The sequence below is a fragment of the Natrix helvetica genome, assembly GCF_964273705.1.
Source record: "Natrix helvetica genome assembly, chromosome: 1".
NCBI lineage: Eukaryota > Metazoa > Chordata > Lepidosauria > Squamata > Natricidae > Natrix > Natrix helvetica.
The window spans coordinates 356,329,408-356,353,917 of record NC_138548.1 but is presented as its reverse complement, the minus strand read 5'-3'; the positions used below and the strand labels follow the sequence as shown (position 1 = coordinate 356,353,917).

Here is a 24,510-nt window from a genome sequence, read left to right as displayed (position 1 = left end):
GACGGCACCCGAAGAAGTCCCTCTCTGTGTGAGCGGATTGGTCGTAGGGATGTATGGGGCAGGATGCGATCCTGCATGTAACTAGGTCCTGTGCCATTTTCCTCTATCTGTGACTTAATGGAGACTTCCATGCAAATAATTTTACAGAATCTACACATGGCATTTAACATCTAGTGGATATACAATTTCCTCCTTCAGGAATAAAGCTTCATGCTAGGTGCTCTTAGATGCAGCCCTGGCCAGAAGTGAAGGTGGCTCCCCTGGAGCATCTCGCCTGATGGTGGTGTTGCCATGTCCTAAATCCTTGAGAGCCACATTAAATAAGTCATAAAGACGTGGCGTGTAGAGAGGCTTTGATCACCACTGAGAGACACCCCCAAGAAAACGTATTCTGTAATTGTGTAAAAAAGAAGTCATTAACTTTTAGAGCTCAGCATATAGCTAAATCTTAGTAAGTTTAAGTAGCATCACATTTCACTATTTCACTTGGCTCACTTGCAAAGGTCGGTTGCTAGAAGTCAAAAACGACTTGATAGCATTTAATTAGTAAAAACATGCTGCAGACGCCTTAAGTAGAGCGCTTCCGATCCGGGTATGGACGTCAGGGGGACAACATCTGTGCCTAGAAAGCTGACATTACAGAAGACGGACTCTGTGGTTGCGCTTAAGGAGTTAAAACCATCGAGTCCTGTATTGCTAGAAAGGATGGGAGGAGAGAAGCACAGAGGAACTTCCTGTTCCGGATCACTCATGGGTGGAGATTGGTGTGCAGAGCGGCTTTTGTGCTCTTCCCGTGGTCGAAGCAGCAGCTGGAAGGTGAGTGGAGGGCAGGTGGGAGGAGAGTCCTGGAAGCAGAGAAGCAACTGGGCTGAAGCATCTCAGCTGCTGCTGCTGCAGGTTCCTTCCCTCCCCGAATTTAAGCCCACTGGTGCTGCAGGCTGTGAAACTGGTGGCTGCAATTTTCCTTCTGGTGGGAAGATTGGAAAACTCTGTTTCAAGTGAAGGTGGGTTCTTCGGGAATGGCTTCCCTCCAGAGGTTGTGGGTGCTCCCATCACTGGAATGAGTTGAAACTTCTGTCCCAATCCCCTGCTCATTTCAGACAATGGCTGTGCAGTCTCTTTCTAAAAGCCACCAGTGATGAAGCACCTACAACTCCTGAAGATAAGCTGTTCCACTGGTTAATTGTTCTCATTGTTAGGAAGTTTCTCCTAATAGGAAGTTCGAGGTTGCTTCTCTCCTTGATTAGTTCCATCCATTGCTTCTTGTTTTGCTTTCTGGTCCTTTGGAGATGAAGTTGACGCCCTCTTCTTTATGTCAACTCCTCCAGTATTGTTCAATGTCTGTTTCTTTTTATTTCTTGCCAATAAGTGTGGTATTTCCTATCCTATCCATCTGTGTGTGGATGGGGATGGGGAGAAAAGGTTTTGGCTGGAAGGGAAGGAGACAGGAAGGGAGTGCAAGAGAAGGAGGGAGGGTTGGCTGGGAAAAAAGCGGGAAGGTAAGCAATAGGGAGGATAGGAAAGGTTTCTGTGGGGCAAGCCTGAGGGAGAGAAGGGGATAGGAGAGGAAAGACTTCTGTGCGACAAACTGAGGAATCCACGAAGGAGGGGAGGCAGTGGAAGGAAAGTCCAGCAGGTCATTCAAGATAGAGAGGGGGGAGGGAGAGGGAGGGAGAGAGAGTGGGGCGACCAGCCACATGAGTACCATCTCATCATGTGACTCAGCTGCTGAGAAAAGACTGATCATCACCCCACCACGTGACCTGCCTACTGAATAGAGACTGACCACCACTCCACTACATGAACCAGGCCAGTAGAGGTGCCTGAGTGAGGGACCAGTGTGGACCAGTGGCCATACCAAGAGGGCCAAGAGAACTCGGACTCCAACAGCCCTTTCGGGGGATAGTACTGCAAGTGCGGGCTCTTCTGAGATTTCCTTCTGGCCTTTCTCCACAGGGGGGAGTGGCACCATCCAGAGATTTGAGCCAAGTGAGCAAAATGGAGTCCGCTATCGTCACTAAGTGATGTGAGAACCAGAACTGTGAGACAGAGACAAGTTTAGCAATTGACATCCCACAGGATGCTTGGTCAGAATAGCAAATTCTACAGGAGGTGAGGGCCTGTGTCCCATACCTGCACTCTGTCTAGAGTCTCCACATCTTTTTTACATCGTGGCGACCAGAACTGAATGCAGTATTCCAAGTGTGGCCTTACCAAGGCCTTATAAAGTGGTATTAACACTTCACGTGATCTTGATTCTATCCCTCTGTTGATGCAGCCTAGAACTGTGTTGGCTTTTTTGGCAGCTGCTGCACACTGCTGGCTCATATTTAAATGGTTGTCCGCTAGGACTCCAAGATCCCTCTCATAGTTGCTACTATTGAGCAAGGTACCACCTATACCAGCGATGGCGAACCTTTTTTGGCTCGCGTGCCACAAGGGGGGGAGCGCAGGGGGATTGTGTACAGGCGTGCCGCACCCATAATGCAACACGCGACACCCCCAGTGTGCATGCACGCACAACGCGCGACACCCCCCATTTTTACATGCTTTTTTCGCCCTCCCCAGGCTCCAGAGGCTTTATAGGAGCCTGGGGAGGGCGAAAAGAGCCTCCCCCGCCCCCCCGGAGGCCCTCCGGAGGCTTCAGGGACTGTCCGGAGGCTTCCCTGAAGCCTTCGGAGCGCTTAAAACCACCCTCCGAGCAAACCAGAAGTGATTTCCGGGTTGCTCGGAGGGTCGTTTTACGCGCTCCGAAGGCATCAGGGAAGCCTCCGGACGGTCCCTGAAGCCTTTGGAACGCTTAAAACCACCCTCCGAGCAAACCGGAAGTGACTTCCGGGTTGCTCGGAGGGTTATTTTAAGCGCTCCGAAGGCGTCAGGGAAGCTTCCGGACGGTCCCTGAAGCCTTCGGAATGCTTAAAACGACCCTCCGAGCAACCCGGAAGTCACTTCCGATTTGCTCAGAGGGTGGTTTTAAGCATTCCGAAGGCTTCAGGGAAGCCTCCGGACGGTCCCTGAAGCCTCCAGGGGGGGCGGGGAGGCTCTTTTTGCCCTCCCCAGGTTCCTATAAAGCCTCTGGAGCCTGGGGAAGGCGAAAAATAGCTTTTAAAAAGGTGAACTTAGCTGGCCAGCGCGCGCATGCACGCTGGCCAGCTGACAGGGCAGCACCTTGCGTGCCCTGACAAATGGCTCCGCGTGCCACTTGTGGCACGCGTGCCATAGGTTCGCCATCACTGACCTATACTGTACCTGTGCATTTCGTTTTTCTTGCCTAAATGTAGAATCTTACTTTCTTCACCATTGAATCTCATTTTGTTAGAAAGTGCCCAATGTTCAAGTCTGTCAAGATCCTTCTGTATCTTCTGTATCACAAAATTTGTAGTAATCCTAGCACTTGTTCAGTGACCACACTTCAGCACTGACTGTGGTTTTGAAGGTGCAGGAAAAGGAGTTGCACCAACTCAGGTTTTGCCAATAGTTGCACATATATGATGGCCGCAGCATCCCACACTCATGATCCCCATTTGTGACCTTCCCAGCTAGCTTCTGACAAGAAAAATTATTGGGTATACTGGCAGGAAATTGCAAGTCACGGTTATATGAAATTGCCTTTAACAACCCACAGTAATTAGCTTAACAACTACAGAGGAACAGATGTAAATTGGCACTGTCATGTGACATCATACTTAATGATTGAGCTGCTTAGTGATGCAAATATCAGTTCCAATTGTAGTCAGTTAAGTGAGGACTACTTGAATGGGGATGTCACCAGAAGGGTTCTGGACAGTATTTTCTGCTGTTATTTGCAGCTGAGGACTTCCATGAGTAAAAGTGATGCTTCAAATCTTGCAGAAGCTTATAGCATCATTTCATCAGTTAAAGCCCCCACATCTCTAAATGTAGGTCAGAAGGTTTGACTCTAACCATTTTGGGACATTTTGTCAGGCTTGAAAGACATAGATTTTATTTAGTTTAGTTTAGTCTGTCAAACATGTAAAAGATAACGGGCATAACATAAATATGAACACAGTAAATGGGTATGAATAAATGGAGACAGTAGGACAGTGACGGTAGGCACGCTGGTGCGCTTATGCATGCCCCTTACAGACCTCTTAGGAATGGGGTGAGTCAACAGTAGACAGTCTTACGTTAAAATTTTGGGGGTTTGGGGATGTAACAACAGAGTCAGGTAGTGCATTCCAGGTAATTGACCACTCTGTTGCTGAAGTCGTGTTTTCTGCAATCGAGTTCGGAGCGGTTTACCTTGAGTTTATATCTATTGTTTGCTCATGTATTATTGTGGTTGAAGCTAAAGTAGTCCTTGACAGGTAGGACATAGTAGCGGATAATTTTGTGTACAGTGCTTTGGTCAGTCCGTAGGCAGCGTAGTTCTAGGTTTTCCAAGGCCAACATTTCAAGCCTAGTGGCATAGGGTATTCTGTTGTGAGTAGGAGAATGGAGTACTCTTCTTGTGAAGTACCTCTGGACTCCCTCAATTGTATTAATATCCAATATACAGTGCGGATTCCAGGCAGATGAACTGTATTTGAGAGTTGGTCTAGCAAAGGTTTTGTATGCCCTAGTTAGCAATACAATATTATTGGAGAAGAAGCTTCGCAAGATTAGGTGTATAAGATGTATTAGATGTATAAGATGTATTAGGTGTAGAAGATATATACATGTGTAGGTGGGTGTATCTGTATTTCTCTCTATGCATATATTTGCAGTTACATAACCTATCCCTAGCACTTTCATATATATTTGATAATAACACTTTGCATTGCTAAGAATTTGTGATTGACTCAACTAAACAATTGAATTTGATTGAATGCATATTTGAACATGGATCTCAGTAGTCTTCCGTGTGTCAAATGAATCATAAATATGATAAGAGACTATTCTAGCATTGGGGCATGTTTGCTTTTTCATTGTAATATGCTTTTTTCTTTTTCACATAATCTCTAACCATTTCATAAACAAAGTTCCATTTTTCTTTGAATCTTACAGACAAAGAGAATGACCATAAGAGAACTCGGAACAACTGTAAATAACAAGCAACGTTGCAAAGGGAAGAAAATCGAGCCAGAAATAAAAATATTTTCTATTTCCTTCAGAAAACCACACAATTCTCCTCCTCCTCCAGCAGCTGTTAGACAAAAGAAAGAAAATGAAGAAAGATTTCAAGGTGGAATAAGCAGATTATGCAGAACTCAAGGATACATTACATGAAAAGTCAAAGGAGATTATTTTTCAATCAGCAAAAAAGGGAAGTGGGGAGGAAAGGGTCAATAGTAAAGTCATGTAGATCAGACAGGAATGCAGGCCTGTCAGGAAGAAACGGCTTGAATGAAAGCACCACTAAACAAGTCATTGTCCATATTTTGACCTCCTCAAGAATATCAGCTGTGCAAAAGCTCCATAGATTTGCCTATTGTGGGAAAAGCACAGATTGCAAATCGCAGCTGATTATGCACTACAGGAGCAGGAAAGGAGAAATTCCATACTAATTACCTGAATGTGGCAAAAGCTTTGGTCACAACAGCTCCCTTGTGGTTCATGGAAGCAACCACACAAGAGGGAAGCCATAAAAGTGCTCCCAATTCAGTAAATGTTATAGTGAGAACGGCAACATGATGATACATCAGAGGACTCGCCACAGGTAGAAAACGTATGATTCTGCTGATTGTGTGAAAGTTTCATTAGAAATTCCCAGGTCATGAGACACTAAAGGACTCAGACACAGAAAAAAAAACATTTGAATATCCTTTCTGTGAGAAAAGTTTCAGTGAGAACTCAAGTCTGGTGATGTACCCAAGACACATACAGGAGTGAAACCCTTTGAATGTGCTGACTGTGGAAAATAATCAGTCTCAATTCTATTCTGATAATACATCAGTGGATTGACTCCCGGGAGAAACTGTATGAGAGTCTAGATTGAGAGAAAAGCTTCATTAGAAATTTCCATCTCAGACACCAGAGAATTGACACAGGGAAAAAAATCATTCAAATGTCCTTTCGGTGGGAAAAGTTTCAGTCAGAATTCCAGCCTCGTGATACACCAGAGGACTCACATATGAAAAAAATGCTTTGAATGTCCTGTTTGTGGGGAAAGTTTCAATAGTAATTCCAACTTGTTGATACACTAGAGCAAGGTTGTCACACCTGCATTGTCACAGGTGTGACAATGCTGTGATGTATCGTGACTTTTCCCCTTTGCTAAAGTGAGCATGGGAATGGCCAGTGTGTGATGCATCCAGCCTGCAGGCTGCAAGTTTGACAGCCCTGCACTAGATGAATCCCAAAGGAGAAAAACACTTTCAATATCCTGATTGTGGGAGAAGTTCCAGTCATAATCCCAGCCTGGTAATACATCGAAGGATTTACTCCATGGAGAAACCCTATGAATGTCGAGTTTGTGGGAAAGGTTTCATTAGAAATTCTCACTTCATCATACACCAGAGGATTCACAAAGGAGAGAAACCCTTTGAATGTCGTATCTGTGGGAAAAGTTTTAGTCATAATTCCATGCTGGTGAGACACCAGAGGATTCATACAGGAGAGAAACCCTTTGAATGTCCTGATTGTAGGAAATGTTTCATTACAAATTCCCACCTCACGAGACACCAGAGGACTCACACAGGAGAGAAACCCTTTGAATGCCCTATCTGTGGGAAAGGTTTTAGAGATAATTTCAGCCTGGTGGCACACCAGAGTACTCACACAGGAGAAAAACCCTTTGAATGTCCTGATTGTGGGAAAACTTACAGTCAAAATTCCCAACTCATGAACCACCATAGGACTCACACAGGAGAGAAACCCTTTGAATGTCCAGATTGTGGGGATAGTTTCATTAGAAATTCCCACCTCATGAGACACCAGAGTACTCACACAGGAGAGAAACGCTTTGAATGTCTTGTTTGTGGAAAAGGTTTCAATCAGAATTGTGAACTCATGAGACACCAGAGGACTCACACAGGAGAGAAACGCTTTGAATGTCTTGACTGTGGAAAAGGTTTTAGTCAGAATTCGCACCTCATGAACCACCGGAGAATCCACACAGGAGAGAAACCTTTTGAATGTCCTGATTGTGGAAAAGGTTTTAGTCAGAATTCCCACCTCATGAACCACCAGAGGACTCATACAGGAGAGAAACCTTTTGAATGTTCTAACTGTGGAAAAGGTTTTAGTCAGAATTCCCACCTTGTGAGACACCAAAGGACTCACACAGGAGAGAAACCCTTTCAATGTCACGATTGTGGGAAAAGTTTCATTACAAATTCCCACCTCATGAGACACCAGAGGACCCACACAGGAGAGAAACCCTTTGAATGTCCCGATTGTGGGAAATGTTTCAGTGAGGATTCCTATCTTGTAATACACCAGAGGACTCACACAGGAGAGAAACCCTTTGAATGTTCAGATTGTGGGAAAAGTTTCAGTCAAAATTCTTACCTCATGAACCACCAGAGGACTCACACAGGAGAGAAACCTTTTGAATGTCCAGATTGTGGGGAAAGTTTCATTAAAAATTTCTACCTCACCAGACACCAGAGGACTCACACAGGAGACAAACCCTTTGAATGTCCTGACTGTGGAAAAGGTTTCACTCAGAATTCCCATCTCGTGAGACACCAGAGGACTCACACAGGAGACAAACCCTTTGAATGTCCTGATTGTGGGAAAGGTTTCAGTCAAAATTCCCACCTCATCAACCACCAGAACATTCACACAGGAGAGAAACCTTTTGAATGTCTTGACTGTGGAAAAAGTTTCAGTCGAAATTCCCACCTCGCGTATCACCAGAATATTCACAGAAGAGAGAAAGAATAGAGTAAACTAGACTAGACCTTGGAGGACTTCTAGTCCAACCCCCTGCTTAGGCAGGAAACCCTACATTTCAGACAAATGGATATCTAACATCTTCTTAAAAATGTCCAGTGTTGGAGCATTCACAATTTCTGGAGGCAAGCTGTTCCACTGATCAATTGTTCTTACTGTCAGGAAATTTCTCCTCAGTTCTAAGTTGCTTCTCTCCTTGATTAGTTTCCACCCATTGCTTCTTGTTCTACCCTCAGGTGCCTTGAAAAATAGTTTGACTCCCTCTTTGTGGCAACTCCTGAGATATTGGAACACTGCTATCATGTCTCCCTTAGTCCTTCTTTCTATTAAACTAGACATACCCAGTTCCTGCAACCGTTCTTCATATATTTTAGTCTCCAGTCCCCTAATCATCTTTGTTGCTCTTCTCTGCACTCTTTCTAGAGTCTCCACATCTTTTCTACATCATGGTGACCAAAACTGAATGCAGTATTCCAAGTGTGGCCTTACCAAGGCATTATAAAGTGGTATTAACACTTCATGTGATCTTGATTCTATCCCTCTGTTTATGCAGCCTAGAACTGTGTTGGCTTTTTTTGGTATTTAAATGATTATCCGCTAGGACTACAAGATCCCCCTCACAGTTACTACTATTGGGCAAGGTGCCACATATACTGTACCTATGCATTTTGTTTTTCTTGCCTAAATGTAGAACTTTACATTTTTCACCATTGAATTTTATTTTGTTAGCTATTGTCCTATGTTCCATTCCCCATAGTGAAGATTATCAATCTGGTCACGGTGCAATTAAAATTGCCCCAACTGCTAGGGAAAATACACCCTAGCGTTGCTAGATATGCTAAACGAAGAAATAAAGATGCCAGAACTAATAGCAGAAATAAAAAAAAACAATAATAAAACACCAGCTCCTGATTGGTTTCCAACAGAAGTCTACAACGAATTATAAAATACACTAGGACAGATATTATTTGATGTATATAATGCAGTTCTAAGAGAAGTGAAGACACCAGCATCTTCATGGCTAATATCACTTTGATCCAGAAAGAGTTCCAGTCCCCTAATCCTCTTTGTTGCTCTTCTCTGCACTCTTTCTAGAGTCTCCACATCTTTTTTACATCGTGACGACCAGAACTGAATGCAGTATTCCAAGTGTGGCCTTACCAAGGCATTATAAAGTGGTATTAACACTTCACGTGATCTTGATTCTATCCCTTTGTTGATGCAGCCTAGGACTGTGTTGGCTTTTTTGGCAGCTGCTGCACACTGCTGGCTCATATTTAAATGGTTGTCCAGTAGGACTCCAAGATCCCTTTCACAGTTACTACTACTGAACAAGGTATTATCTATACTGTACCTGTGCATTCCGTTTTTGTTGCCTAATTGTAGAACCTTACTCTTTTCACCATTGAATTTCATTTTATTAGATAGTGCCCAATGTTCAAGTTTGTCAAGATCCTTCTGTATCTTAAGCCTATCTTCTGGAGTGTTGGTTATTCCTGCCAGTTTGGTGTCATCTGCAAATTTGATGAGTTCCCCATTTATTCCCTCATCCAAATCATTGATGAAGATGTTGAAGAGTACTGGGCCTAAAACAGAGCCTTGGGGTACTCCACTGCATACTTCCCTCCATGTAGATGCAGTTCCATTGAGGACTACACGTTGAGTGCGGTTGATCAGCCAGTTACGAATCCATCTGGTGGTGATGCTGTCTAACCCACATTCTTCTACTTTATCTAGTAGTAGGTTATGGTCTACCTTTTCAAAAGCCTTACTGAAGTCCAAGTAAACTATATCGACGGCATATATCGATGTAATTCTGATGTTTACTTTTGTTCCATACCACCAATAGAGCATGTCTTCTCTAGTGCCTTTGGAAGTATTGATGTGCTGTGTGTTTTCCATACCATGCCACCCTGATTGGATATCATGGCCCTCTAGTGTTAATAACCTCTTATTCCATAACATTATTCATTCTTTAACCCAGGTAATTGTTGCAGCTTGATAATACAGTTCCCAATCTGGCAAACCAAACCCTCCTCTGTCTTTTGATGTTTGCAATAATTTCATTTTGATTCTTGGTTTCTTTCCTTGCCATATAAATTTCGACATTATGTTATCCGGCTTTCCAAAATATTCTTTCTCTAATTTTATAGGGATGTTTTGAAATATGAAAAGTATATTTGGCAGAATGTTCATTTTTATTGTCACTATTCTGTCCATTAAGGAAAGTTGCAGGTTCTTCCATCACTCCAGGTTTACCTTTATTTGGTTTAATAGTTTGATATAGTTATCCTCCTTAATTGTTATGCACCTTGTGGTTAAGTAGACTCCTAGATATTTCACATTTTTTTCTAATTGAATATTTATTCCTCTGGGAGGCCCATTTCCCACCTCCACAGGCTCTGGAGGCTGGAAATAAGCCCATTTTCCACCTCTTTGGGCTCCAAGGGACCCCTGCACTTAACTGGGATCCAAAATGGGTCGTGTTGGGACTCGGGGGAGGGGAGGGTGGGGCGAGACAATCGTTGGAACTACCAGTTCGCTGAACCGGACGTAAAATTAACATCCAGTTCACCTGAACTGGTCCGAACCGACTGAATTTCACCCCTGGTCTTCTCCATCGCTGCCAGTCTGAGAGAAGAAAGTTAGAACTAAACTATAGTTTTCCTTTTAACTTTACAACCCCTAAAGCAGCCAATTGGTTATGCCAGTGGCTTTGTAGGATTTGGAAAATCATACCATTACAGAGGATCTGTCTGACTTCCCTGATGACTCTCCAAATTATGAATCAGAGTCAACAGACATCGTGAAAGTTGAGGTCCCCATGATGTTTTGAAAAGCCTCAAGATGAATTTGCCTTCGGGAAGTGAGGGAAGCTGAATGCCAACTTGCAAAGCACTCCTGACCTGCTCTCGAGTTGTCATAGGCAGGGGGATGGGGAATCAAGCCTCGCAGCTTCATTGAGGTAGGTAGTTAGGCCTCCTGGTCTTCCCAGGGTGGAAGCAGCAGCTGAAAGGTGAAGGAGAGTGCAGAAGCAAGTACTGATGTTTGCAGAGATGAAATTCAACCGGTTCAGATTGGTTTGGGTAAACTGGTTGTGACAATTTGAATCAGTTCGCTGAACTGGTAAAAACCACCCTGGTTGGCCCCGCCCATGCTGACATCCACTCGCTTGCCTCTCACCCCTTCTGGCCACTCACTTGCCTTTTCTGGCTGCTCATTGCTCACCTCTTCTGGCCACTCGCCCCTTCTGGCTGCTCACCCTGTCCACCTTATATGCGTTGCCTTCTATATATGTTGCCTTTGCCACGCGGCCCAACTAATCGTCTCGCCAGTCACCTCACCCACTCAGCTCACCAAAGGTAAGCAATGCATGCTGCCCACTCAACCTTCACCTTGGGTCAGGGCCCGGGGCCTAGGAACAAGTCATTCCCCGAGGCCCCAAAGCCACTGCCCACCTCGACCAGGTTGCGGAATGCACCATTCCCCGGCTATGGCCTTACTCTGGAGTCCCCACCAAGCCATGCCCACCAAGCCACACCCAGAGAACCAGTAGGGAAAAAATTGAATTTCACCACTGGATGTTTGGCTTACCCCAGGTGTAAAGCAGAGAAGCAACGAGGCTGAAACATGTCAGCTGCTACATATTCCTTCCCTCCTCAGATTGTATTCTACTGGTGGCACATGCTTTAAAACTGGTCCCTGCATTTTTCTATGTGTTGGGAGATTTTTTTTTTTTTAGTCTCCTCCGTGTTAGGGTTGAGTCTTTGTAATTTTATGGGCATGTTCTTTTCTTGGCAACAATTTTGGAACTGATCTGCCAGTGCTGTCTTCAGGAATTTTGTGAATACTTCCATATCTAGCAAACAAACACAGGATTTCTTGATGGTATGTCATCCATGGATTAACGTGGCACAACTGCTTAACCCACAACTTAAAAAAAAAAAGTCCTTCTTGAGTGCATTTGTGATGTTCTGTTTGATAGGTAGACCTACTTTTATTACTTACCACTCAGTCTTCAAAGCTACAGTGGTGCTTAAAAAGAAGACTTTAAAGTGTTCCTCAAAGTTGTGGCTATCACAGTTATGTGGGGATGACACTAGCTTGCACTTACGGTTGTGGTGTCCCACAGTCATGGGCTCAGCATTCGGAACCTTCACAACTGATTTCTAACACACAAAATGAAAATGACAGGAAGCTGCAAGTCACAGTCATATTACATTGTACTGAGCAGACCACGGTGATTCACTTAACGACCACAGCCAGAACAGATGTTGTAAGTTGGGATAGTTATGTGATGTCATAATTAATGACCACGCCATTTAGGATTGGAACTTGCTAATCCCAATGGCTGTTGATAAGTGAGGAGTACCTGAATTGGGTTGTCATCCGTGTGGTTGTGGACAGTACTTCTTGCCTATTTCTTCTTTGGAGTGGTGGACTTCCATGGGCAAGCATGGTCCTTTAAATCTCACCAAGGCTTTTGGGATCATTTCACCAGTTAATCCTCCCACCCACCAACCCTGTTGCTCTACATTTAGATCAAAAAGTGTGAGGGTGCCCATATACGTATGTATGATCAGTCCCCAGCCCTTACAGATATATTTAACTCTCTGCAGTTCTATGAATTTGTAATTGATCCAAGTCAGTAAGTAAATTTCCCAATTGAATGGGTATTTGAACATGGATCACACTAGCCATGTCTACTGAAAATGAATAATCAATGTAAGAGGTTAAATTATTTTGGCATCTTTGACATGTTCTATTGTAATATACATGCTTTTTGCTCTTGTATTTTTTCAAATGTTGTGTAGCCATTTTATAAACCATAATTAAAGTAACCCTTTTATGTGAATCTTCCAAACAAAAGAATGCCAGAGAGAGCACTGTGTTCTCCACAGTGAACTGAGAATTGAGGATCACAAGCACAATCACAATTGAGAATCACAAGCAGCATTAAGATGCAAAAAGAGGGAAATAGCTGGAAGTCAGTGGGAAGGAAAAGTTCACTTGGACAGCTACTGTGGTTGATTTTAAAGAGTTAAAACCATTGAGTGGTTTTAAAACCATTTGCTAGAAAGGATGGAAGAAGCAAAGAGAAGCAAAAGAGAAGAAGCACAGAGGAACTTCCTCTTCTGGATTGCTCATGGGAGGATGGGGGTGGGCAGAGCGGCTTTTTTACTCTTCCCATAGTCGAAGCAGCGGCTGGAAGGCGAGTTGAGGGCAGGTGGGAGGGAGTCCGGGAGCAAGTCGGTTTCCTCCACGGCCTGGAAGCAGAGAAGCACCTGGGCTGAAGCATCTCAGGTCACTGGTGCTGCACGCTGTGAAACTGGTGGCTGCAATTTTCCTTCTGGTGGGAAGATTGGAAAAGTATCTTCCAAGTGAAGGTGGATTCTTTGGGAATGGCTTCCCTTCTGTAGGAAGAAATGTCCATCTGGTTTCAGTTCCAAGTGGGGAGAAAGATACTGGAAACATGGAGGCTGCTTGGAAGGATGGTTTAATGGTGAAGCAGAACCAAGAAGAACATGTGATTCTGGGTTGCTGATCAGATGCAGTGGAGCTTTGAACTGGATCTTCCTGTTCATGTGCAAGAAATGTATCCTATTGGCAGTGTTAGGAATCATGAGCAAATCCTAGGACCGTGATGGCGAACCTATGGCACGTGTGCCACAAGTGGCACGCGGAACCATTTGTCAGGGCACGCGAGGCGCTGCCCTGTCAGTTGGCCAGTGTGCACCTTTTAAAAAGCTATTTTTCGCCTTCTTCAGGCTCCAGAGGCTTTATAGGAGCCTGGGGAGGGCGAAAAGAGCCTCCCCTGCCCCCCCTGGAGGCTTCAGGGACCATCCGGAGGCTTCCCTGACGCCTTCGGAGCGCTTAAAACCACCCTCCGAGCAAACCGGAAGTGACTTCCGGGTTGCTCGGAGGGTCGTTTTAAGCGTTCTGAAGGCTTCAGCGATCGTCTGGACGGCGGAGGGAGGGGGAACTCTATAGCCTTCCTGCCATGCGTCCCGCACAGGAATCCGTCCCCTCGGGGCTTTGCGCAGGCGTCGCAAGGGTTAAGCTGAAAGGGAGGGAAAGGGGGAGGGGGAAAGCGAAGGGGGCTCTGTTGTCAAGGCAACGGCTCAGAGTGTTCCGGATTGTACCATTGCGCAGGCGGCGCGGGGGGTGGGTGGCACAGACCAACCAAGCCCAGCCCAGCCTCCTCCTCCTTCTCCTCCTTTCCCCCTCCGGCTCGAACGCGGCACCGGGGCCCGGCAGGCAGCGAACGAGTCGGAACCTGCCGACCGGAGGAAGAGGGCGAGAGGCTGGTCCTGTGAACAGCGGCAGCAGCGGCGGCGGTGGTGGCAATAGTCGCAACTCGGCGGCGGGCTGCCCCAGCTAGGAGACAAAGGAGGGGAAAGGCAGCAGCAGGCGAGCTCCGAGGACGGAGCCGCCCGCGGGGCTGAGCACGATGAGGTGCGGGGCCACCCGAGGCCGGGATTGAGGCGGCTTCGCGGCCTGCCTGGCGTGGCGCAGCTAGAGGAGGAGGAGGAGGCGGTGCGGGCGGCACGGCCGAGGCTGTGCGGAGCGCGCCGAGGCTGTGCGGAGCGGCGCAAGGATGCCGGGCCCGAGCCGCCACGCGGCGGAGGCGATCCGGACCCGGGCGATGGAGACGCATGTCTCGTGCCTGTTCAGGGACCATCCGGACGATCCCTGAAGCCTTCGGAGCGCTTAAAACCACCCTCCGAGCAAACCGGAAGTGACTTCCGGGTTGCTCGGAGGGTCGTTTTAAGCGTTCCGAAGGCTTCAGGGATGCCTCCGGACGGTCCCTGAAGCCTCCAGGGGGCCTCCGGGGGGGCGGGGGAGGCTCTTTTCGCCCTCCCCAGGCTCCTATAAAGCCTCTGGTGCCTGGGGAGGGAGAAAAAAGCATGTAAAAATGGGGGGGCGCATTGTGTGCGCATGCGCACTGGGGGGCGCGCGTTGCATTATGGGTGCGGCATGCCCGCACACAACCCCACCGTTCTCCCCCCACTTGTGGCACGTGAGCCAAAAAAAGGTTCGCCATCGCTGCTTTAGAGGAAACAAAACGGAGGTGGTAGTTTTTTTACTTTTAGTGGCTTGTGTGTTCTTTAACCTTAGCTTCTCTCTTCCTTTATTAATGGGGAGGGGGATTTTCTTTTATGGAAGTTGTGTCTTTTCTTACACAATCAAGTAGAATTCTTCCATTCTGCGCCAGCTCCAACCCTTATACTTCCCAATTTGTCTTTTTGGTGTCAGAGAAATCACTCCTCAAACTTTTCATTTCCGTCTTTTTTTCTGTCTTCAAAAAAAAAGGGGAGATGGGGGGGGGAAAACATCAGTTCCCCCAACCCTGCAAGTGGCATTTTCACTCTGGGATCGAGCACAGCCAGGTTAGAAGGGAGGTGGATTGCCGACACACAATGACAGGTTATGCAAATCCTGCAGAAATGGCTAATCCATCACCAGGCGGAGTTTGAGTGGAACCTAATTGATCTCTGAATTCGCTTCTAACTCCGCACTCCAGAGTCAGCATGACATCACAGAGGCTCCTAGTCCTTGGAAACCTGGAGGCTGATCAGCTGAAGGAATGGGTTGCTTTTACCCATCCTCCTCCTCCTCTATAACTCCTATGTAGACATGAGGCGGCAGGGTGGGGATGTGGGAGGCAGAGAAAAAAAGCATGGCTAGGCAAGGCGAAAGAAAAAAAAACCACAGCAGCTATTAGACAGGTGATTAAGTAATTCTCCCGGCTTTTTCTTTCCCCTCTTGCTGCTTCTTGCGTCTCTGTTTGTTTTCTGTTGCTCCACTCTTGGGTTCATCCAAGAGGTGAAACTTCTTGAAAGAAAAACCATAAGCCTCTTGAAAAAGCACCTTTGGGACATAGAGGTGATACTGTTCTCCAAACCGAAATGTATCCTGCATTCAGGTGAACACATTCCTGTCCAGCTCAGGAAAAAAGAGCTCCAAATGTAAAGGACGCTTAGAATTTTCTCAGATGTTCATTTGTGCACAAGTGTGGAGAGAGTGCATTCCCATCACCTGCAACGCCTTGCAAAATACAGATATTGGTCCCATTTTATAGATAGGAAATTGAAGCTGGGACAGAAACCATCATGTGTGAAATTTAAAACTAAATCCGTTCTTCTTCCTTGAGGATATAGTATTTATTTGAATATTTCCACCAAAGACATAGTATTTCAAATAATCCTATTTACACGCACACGCACAGATTCCTTCTCAACATTTTATGGATTATTACCTGTGACCCAGTGACGTGCGGTGGGGTTTATGGCTGGTGAGGCTGGTGACATCATCAGGAAGGCGGGGAATTCTTAACAAGGCGCCACCCACCACTCGGTTTCCAGGGTCCTTTCGCGAGCGAGCTGGCAGGGAAACGGTAGACGACGGGTCCGAAAAGTCCGTCGCACTTTCTGCTTTCGCGAGCAACTTCCCGTAAACCTGCCGTTGCTCAGTGCGAGGAAGGGAGTTGCTCGCGCATGCGCATTCGCCCTGGAACATGAACTCCGGAGTCCAAACCCGACAGAAGGCGGGGAATGGGACCACGTGTGCAGGAGGGAGGCTGAGGCTAGAGGACCTTCCTGCACCTCCCTCTGTCCTGCACACATGGTCCCATTCCCTGCCTTCCTGAGTCAACATGAAGGGGACCGCAGCTCGCGCAGTCCCATTCCCCGAGGCTCCTCAGCGCCTTTTCCCTTTTTTTTTTTATGATGAGAGCGGTGAGGCTCTGCCTCGCCTGCCTCCCCTGACCGCACGTCCCTGCTGTGACCTAAGCTAGCATCTCCTGAATGTATCAATCTCAGTCTAGACATTTAACTCAGATTCTAAATACACATGACTGGGAATAAAAAAAAGAATCCTGAGCTTTCTTGGGTAATGTGTTTTTTCTGATTCTCTGCAGATAACTTATTTCTCAATAACACCACTTAGAAACTGTGCTTAGAAACGATTTGATTCGTAGGTGCAGGGCATCTTAGGCTCGTGGTGCTCTGGGGACTTGCTTGTCTCCAGAAAGCAAAGGCTACAGAAGGAGGAAGCTGACCCACAACAGCGGACCTCTCTTTCCAAGAAAAGCAAGTCTGACTGAAAGGGCTTTGAGAAATTAAAGAAAAGAGCCTTTTATATGAGGGCCGTTGGCTGGCCCTGGGAAATGGGCAGCCAGAGAGAGCGCCTCTCTCGGGGTCTTGCCCGGCGCATATCGAGGGGAGCGGCCTTGGAAGCCTCCTGGGATTCAGTTGGGAAAGAAAAGGTGCCTGGCAGCAGGATGGCAGTCCATGCAGACTGCCAGTGTTATCAGAAGAGGCTTAGCAAGAGCACTTCTTGAAAGCCTGCTTTTTGTTTAACAACTGCAGAGGAACAGATGTAAGTGTGCAGTCTCGTGTGACCACATGCTCATGATCGGACTGCTTAGTGACCAGGTATCCGTCTCAATTGTGGTCAATAAGTGAGGACTGCTTGAATTAGTATGTCACCAGAGCGCTTGTGGACACTATTTTCTGCCCATATTTGGAGCTGAAGACTTTCACAAGCAAAACAGCTGCTTCAAATCTTGCAGAGAAGCAACTTAGAACTAAGGAGACATTTCCTGACCGTTAGAACAATTAATCAATGGAACATCTTGACTCCAGAAGTTGTGAATGCTCCAAGTTTTAAAGAAGTTTTAAAGAAGATGTTGGTCATTGTTGCTTTAAATGGGTGGAAGTACTTATCAGCTGTAATTAACTTTACAATAAGAGGGAGTCAGGAGAGCTCACTCACTCTCTCTCTGCTTGTCCCATGTTCAATAACAACTTGCTCGCTTGATGACTGGAACATGAACTGCGACTGTAAGCAATTGTTTGTTCTTTGAAGTGTGTTTGGACATATATCTACTATCACTGCTTGTGAACCACTTACTAGTAGTATACAATAATACAATAGTAGAGTTGGAAGGGACCTTGGAGGTCTTCTAGTCCAACCCCCTGCCTAGGCAGGAAACCCTATACCATTTCAGACAGATGGCTATCCAACATCGTCTTAAAGACTTCCAGTGTTGGGGCATTCACAACTTCTGGAGGCAAGCTGTTCCACTGATTAATTGTTCTAACTGTCAGGGAGTTTCTCCTCAGTTCTAAGTTGCTTCTCTCCTTGATTAGTTTCCACCCATTGCTTCTTGTTCTACCCTCAGGTGCCTTGGAGAATAGTTTGATTCCCTCTTCTTTGTGGCAACCCCTGAGATATTGGAACAATGCTATCATGTCTCCCCTAGTCCTTCTTTCTCTTAAGCTAGACATACCCAGTTCCTGCAACCGTTCTTCATATGTTTTAGTCTCCAGTCCCCTAATCATCTTTGTTGCTCTTCTCTGCACTCTTTCTAGAGTCTCCACATCTTTTTTACATCATGGCGACCAGAACTGAATGCAGTATTCCAAGTGTGGCCTTACCAAGGCATTATAAAGTGGTATTAACACTTCACGTGATCTTGATTCTATCCCTCTGTTGATGCAGCCTAGAACTGTGTTGGCTTTTTTGGCAGCTGCTGCACACTGCTGGCTCATATTTAAATGGTTGTTCACTAGGACTCCAAGATCCCTCTCACAATTACTACTATTGAGCAAGGTACCACCTATATTGTACCTGTGCATTTCTTTTTTGTTGCCTAAATGTAGAACCTTACTCTTTTCACCATTGAATTTCATTTCATTAGATAGTGCCCAATGTTCAAGTTTGTCAAGATCCTTCTGTATCTTAAGCCTATCTTCTGGAGCGTTGGCTATTCCTGCCAGTAGTAAAGCTACTTATTTTTTACTAGCAGTGTCTGAAACTCTATTTGTGTGTTTTTTCTACTAGCAACGTTCTTTCTCTCTAGCTGTACATTCTGCTGCGCTATTTTCTGTCTCCCAATGGAGATACCTCTAAGAAGGGGTTTGGACTAGAAGATCCCTTCCAACTCGTTCTGTTCTTTCTTCTACTATACATTGGCAATTGTCCCCTCAGCCCCCATTTTCTAGGCCCTGCTGCATTTTTTCCCTCTATCTGTGACCTAATGGAGACTTCCCTACAAATAAATTTACAGAATTTACACATGGGATTTAACATTTAGCAGATATCCAATTTCCTCCTTTAGGAATAAAGCTTAATGCTGGGTGCTCTTGGATGCAGCCCTGGTCAGTAGAAGTGAAGCTGGCTCCCCTGGAGCGTCTCACCGAATGGTGCTGCCATGTCTTGCAAACGCCTTAGGTAGTAGAGACAGGACAAGCGATTTTTTCTGCCTCCTACTTGGAGATGGCGATCAGGTAAGCAAAATCTATGCCTTTAAAATATATAGTACAATATATAGTACATAATAAAGGAGTTAAAACCATCGAGTCCTGTATTGCTAGAAAGGATGGGAATAGATGAGAAGCGCAGAGGAGCTTCCTGTTCTGGATGACTCATGGGAGGAGAGTGGTGTGCAAGCGGCTTTTGTGCTCTTCCCAGGGTCGAAGCAGCAGCTGGAAGGTGAGTGGAGGGCAGGTGGGAGGAGAGTCCTGGAAGCAGAGAAGCAACTGGGCTGAAGCATCTCAGCTGCTGCTGCTGCTGCTGCAGGTTCCTTCCCTCCCCGAATTTAATCCCACTGGTGCTGCAGGCTGTGAAACTGGTGGCTGCAGTTTTCCTTCTGGTGGGAAGATTTAAAATGCTTCTTTTAAGCTAAGGTTGATTCTCCAGAGGTGGTAGGTGCTCCATCACTAGAGGAGTGTAACAGAGGAACATAGTTTGAAGGATCCTTGGAGGTCTTCTATTCCTATGCTTTGATCAAGCGGGAGACCCAATATCATTTCAGACAAATGGCTGTCCAGTCATTTAAAAGCCACCAGTGATGGATCACCCACAATTTTTGAGGGCTAAGCTCTTCCATTGGTTAATTATTTGGGGGGGGGGGTCAGGAAATTTCTCCTTAGTAGTAGGCTGCTTATCTCCTTGCTCCATCCAGTTTCTTGTCCTACCTTCAGGTGCTTTGGAGAATAGGATGACCCCACCCTTCTTTGTAGCAACCCCTCAAGTATTGGAAGATGCTATCATGTCACCTCCAGTTCTTCTTTTCACTAGACTAGACATACCTAATTCCTGCAACCAATCTTTGTTTCAGCCTCCAGACCCCTAATCATCCTTGCTACTCTTCTATGGGCTCTTTATGGAGTCTCAACATCTTTTTATACATGGTTGCAGTACTCCAAGTGTGGTCTTACCAAAGCAATATAAATTGGTACTAATGCTTCACTTGATCTTGACTATATCCCTCTGTTATTACAGCCTAAGATTGGATTGGCTTTTTTGGCCACTGCAACACCTTGCTGGCTCATATTTAAATGATTGTCCACTAGGATTCAATGTTCCCTCTCATAGATACTGCCAAGTTCCATCTACTCTGTATCTGTACATTTGGTTTTTCTTGCTTTAGTGTAAAACATTGTGGTTTTTTTCTCCATTGAGTTTCATTTTGATAAATAGGACCCAGTGTTGAAGTCTGTTGAGATTCTTCTGTATTTTGATCCTATCTTCTGGGGCGTTGGATATTGCTGCCAGCTTGGTGTCATCTGAAATTTGATTTGGTGAATATAAATCACCAGGACCTGATTCTCGGAACACCAAGGTTCTGAGGGAGCTGGCAGATGTTATCGCAGAACCATTGTTCCATATCTTTCAAAACTCCTGGGGTACACCGGGATATTACTTGAGGATTAGAAAAGAGCTGATGTCGTTCCCAGCTTCAAAAAAAGAAAAAGAAAAACAAGACCCAGGAAGCTACAAAACTACAGACCAATCAGCCTACCATCGATACCTGGGAAGATACCGGAAAAAATAATTAAAAAGCAGATCTGTGAATAACTAGAAACAAAAAAAAAAGTTTTAATTAAAAGCCAGCATGGATTTATTAAAAACAGATCATGCCAAACTTCTTATTTCATTCTTTGACAAGGTGACTAAATTAGTAGACTAGAGAAATGCCGTGGACATAGTATATTTAGACTTCAGCAAGGCATATGATAAATTAGACTACAACTTTTTGATAAGGTAGAAAAATATGGGAAAGACGGTGTCACCAACAAATGGATTTCTAACTGGCTGACAAACCATACTCAACAAGTAGTCCTTAATGGTACTACATCTACATGAAAGGAGGTAAGCGGTGATATGCCATAGGGTTCTGTCTTAGGCCCAGTACTCTTCTGTATCTTCATACATGACTTAGATGAGGGAATAGAAGGGGAACTCATCAAATTTGCAGATGACAGTAAGCTGGCAGAAATAGCCAACACCCCAGAAGAGAAGCTTAGGATCCAAAAAGATCTTGACAGACTTGAACAATGGGCCCTATCTAACAACATGAAATCTAACATAGAGAGAAGCAAGATTTTAGTGTCATTTCACTTTAGTGTCATCTGCAAATCTGATGAGTTCTCCTATACCAGGGGTGTCAAGCTCAAGGCCCGAGAGCCAGATCCGGCCCGCAGGGCCACCTTGGAAACAGCAAAGGACTGGCCCACGGTGCCTCTGCCAGTGAAAATGGAGCTCGGGAGGGTCACTGTTTTAGCAAAGGGTTGTAGGAGGCATTCGCAGCCAAAAACAGAGCTCAGGAGCCCATTTTCCCTGGCAGAGCATTCAGGTCCCCAACAGAAATGATGTCAAGCTGGCCATGCCCACCCCAGCCCCCCAAGGTCAAACACAACCCTGATGTGACCCTCAATGAAATTGAGTTTGACACCCCTGTTCTATACCCTTATCTAAGTCATTAATGAAGATATTGAAGAGTCCTGGGCCTAAGACAGAACCTTGTGGTACCCCACTGCTTACTTTCCTCCATGTGAATTCATACCATTAAGGACTATATGTTGAGTATGGTTTGTCAGCCAGTTACGAATTCATCTGGTGGTGATGCTATCTATCCCACTTTTATCTAGCTTACCAAAAAGTAGGTTGTGGTCTACTTTGTCAAATGCCTTGCTGAAGTCTAAATCCATAGCATTTTGCTGGTCTACTAATCTACCCACTTTGTCAAAGAATGAAATAAGATTGGTTTGGCATGATCTATTTTTAACAAACCTGTGCTGGCTCTTAGTTATAATTTTATTTGTTTCTAGATGTTCACATGTCTGTTTTTTGATTATTTTTTGCAGTATCTTCCCAGGTATCGATGATAGGCTGATTGGTCTGTAGTTTCTTGGGTCCATTTTTTTTTCCTTTTCTGAAGATAGCAACCACATTAGTTCTTTTCCAATCCCTAATGCTCCAAGATTTTTTAAAGATATGATACAATAGTTATGAGATAACATTTGCCAGCTGTTTCAGAACTCTGGGATGTAATCTATCAGGTTCCAGTGATTTATATTCATCGTCAGACAGGTGTTCTCTTACCATTTTCTTGCTTTAATTTTTATTTCTAGTATGTATTTTACAGTTATGTTTTTGGTAGATTGGACAATAGTTTCCTTTTGTGTGAAGACTGATGCAAAGAATGAGTTAAGCAGCTCTGCTTTCTCACTACTGCCTGTTAGTTCCTTGCTATCTTCTCTCTTTAGTGGACTGACTGTTTTCTTTTAAATGTATATATGTTGAAACTTTTTTTATATCTTTGACTTTTGTTGCAATTCTTTGTTCATTGTGAGCCTTTGCTTTCCTGATTTCATCTTTGCAGATTCAGGCTATCTGCTGCTATTCTGCCTTAGTTATGTGTTCCTCTTTCCATTTTTTGTACTTATCCTTTTTGTTTTTCAGTTTATCAGAGAGATCTCTATGCAACCATGCTGGTTTCTTGTTGCATTTCTTGTTTTTCCTTTTTAGTGGTATTGTGTTTGACTGGGCTTATATGATCATATTTTTCAGTGTTTCCCATGCTTCTTGAGTTGTTTTCCCCTGTAGGGTTTTTATGTATGAAGTTTTGCTTAGGCTCTCTCTGAGTTTGTTAAAGTCAGCTCTTCTAATGTTTAAGACACTGGTTGGATTATATTCTATTGCTTGTGTTTGCATTATATTGAATTCCAGTAAGATGTGGTCATTCTTGCCCAAGGTTCTGACAACTTCAACTCCTTCTATCACTTCTTCTCTGTTAGTAAGAATTAGGTCCAGTATAGGTTTTCTTCTACATCCCTCCTCTACCTTTTGGATAATAAAGTTGTCAGCTAAGTTGGTTAGGAATCTGTTTGATTTCCCACTTGCTGCAGAATTTGTTTCCCATTACTATTGTGGTATGTTTCCTACATACATTTGTTAATTGATTAGCAAAGAGTTCATTTCTGCTTGGTTGGGTGGTCTATAGTATACACCTATAGCAATGTCATTTTTCCCCTTTTATATTGACCCATATAAATTTTAGGATGATTTTATCCTTGATTGTGTATTTCTGTAGAGATGTAGTGATCTTTTATATATAATGCAACTCCACCTCTTTCTGTTTCTTTTGAATAGTTTGCATCCTTCTATCAGTACATTCCAGTCATGAGATTCCTCCCACCAAGTTTCAGTAATGACAACTATATCATATCTGCCTTCATGTACTAATAGTTCAAGTTCACCCTGTTCCCTGTTTGTTCTTTAAACTTTGAGCGTTAGTGTATAGGCATTTGAGTCCTTTATTGATCTTGGATATGTTTCTTATACCTCCTACTGTGAAGTTCCCAGAAGACAACCTAATTAATTTACAAGCCTCGAGACAAAGTTCAAAAGAAATCCAATCATTTATTAGGATTAACATTCTGGCGTGGACTCCTCTGGAGCCAAAACTGCTTTTGCTTAACTGCGCTGGAACTTTACCCCTGTATCCCCTCCCTTCTGTCCTGCGTCATAACTCATATTCTCCAACTAGGCTGTAGACATGAGATCCGACTCCGGCTGAAGGCATGCATGGAATTTCCCCTTCCATGCCAGCCTGATAATAGTCATGGCAACGCTTTAGAAGTTTGTTTGGAATTAGGTTCTATAGGTCATGAAGATTCCCCCCCCCTCAATTTTAGTTTAAAGCCCTTTGGATAAGATGAGCCAGTTGTTTTCCAAATATATAGATTCCAGTTCTTGTGAGGTGTAGTCCATCCCTTGCCAGTAACACTTCATCTAGTTAACGCAGATCATGGTCTCAGAAGCCAAAGTTTTATCGACACCAGTTTTTAAACCAGTGGTTTATTTCTAAAATCCTTTGCACTTTGATTAGATGTTGGCCTTTTATTGGATGTATAGATGAAAACACCACTTGTGCTCCTAATTCTTTATTTTCTTCCCTAGATGTTCATAATCTCTAATTATTGTTTTCAGATTCATTGTTGTGTTATTAGTTCCCACATGTATGAGAAGAAAGGGGTAGTAATCCGCGGGGTTGATTATTTTAGTAAGGTACACAGTTACATCTTTGATTTTTGCTCCAGGGAGACTATATAACTCCCTAGAATAGATTGACTTCCTGGTCTGTAAACTACCGTATTTTTCGCCCTATAAGACGCTCCGGAATATAAGACGCACCCAATTTTAAAGGAGGAAAATCTAGAAAAAAAAGATTCTGAACCAAATACTGTAGTAAAATATTTTATATCAACTGTATAAAGTTAACAGCAGTTTAAGAACAATTTTATGTCAACCATGTAACATATTAAGAACTATCTTTACTCTCATTAACAGTCAGTAAAGTCAGTAAACAGTGAAAGT

General features: G+C 44.5%; 2 protein-coding genes across 8 annotated transcripts in view; both read left to right on the top strand.

The window, feature by feature from the left end:
• The window catches only part of LOC309384267 (uncharacterized protein), a 69,723-nt gene extending 61,566 nt beyond the window's left edge, over window positions 1–8,157 (top strand). For all 4 annotated transcript variants that reach the window (XM_081937551.1, XM_081937552.1, XM_081937550.1 and 1 more), the window contains one exon: window positions 5,008–8,157. In XM_081937551.1, the coding sequence (XP_081793677.1) occupies window positions 6,292–7,830 (1,539 nt within the window). In that variant the 5' untranslated portion in view covers window positions 5,008–6,291 and the 3' untranslated portion in view covers window positions 7,831–8,157. The remainder of the gene's footprint in view (window positions 1–5,007) is intronic.
• Window positions 8,158–17,616: 9,459 nt separating this feature from the next.
• LOC309384280 (uncharacterized protein) overlaps window positions 17,617–24,510 on the top strand; it is a 38,839-nt gene continuing 31,945 nt past the window's right edge. For 3 of the 4 annotated variants that reach the window (XR_014174019.1, XM_081937593.1, XM_081937591.1), the window contains exon 1: window positions 17,617–17,684. The gene's annotated coding sequence lies outside the window, so the exon portion shown is untranslated. Of the gene's footprint in view, window positions 17,685–19,284; window positions 19,339–24,510 lie in introns of those variants that run through there. The other variant, XM_081937592.1, reaches the window with a different exon arrangement.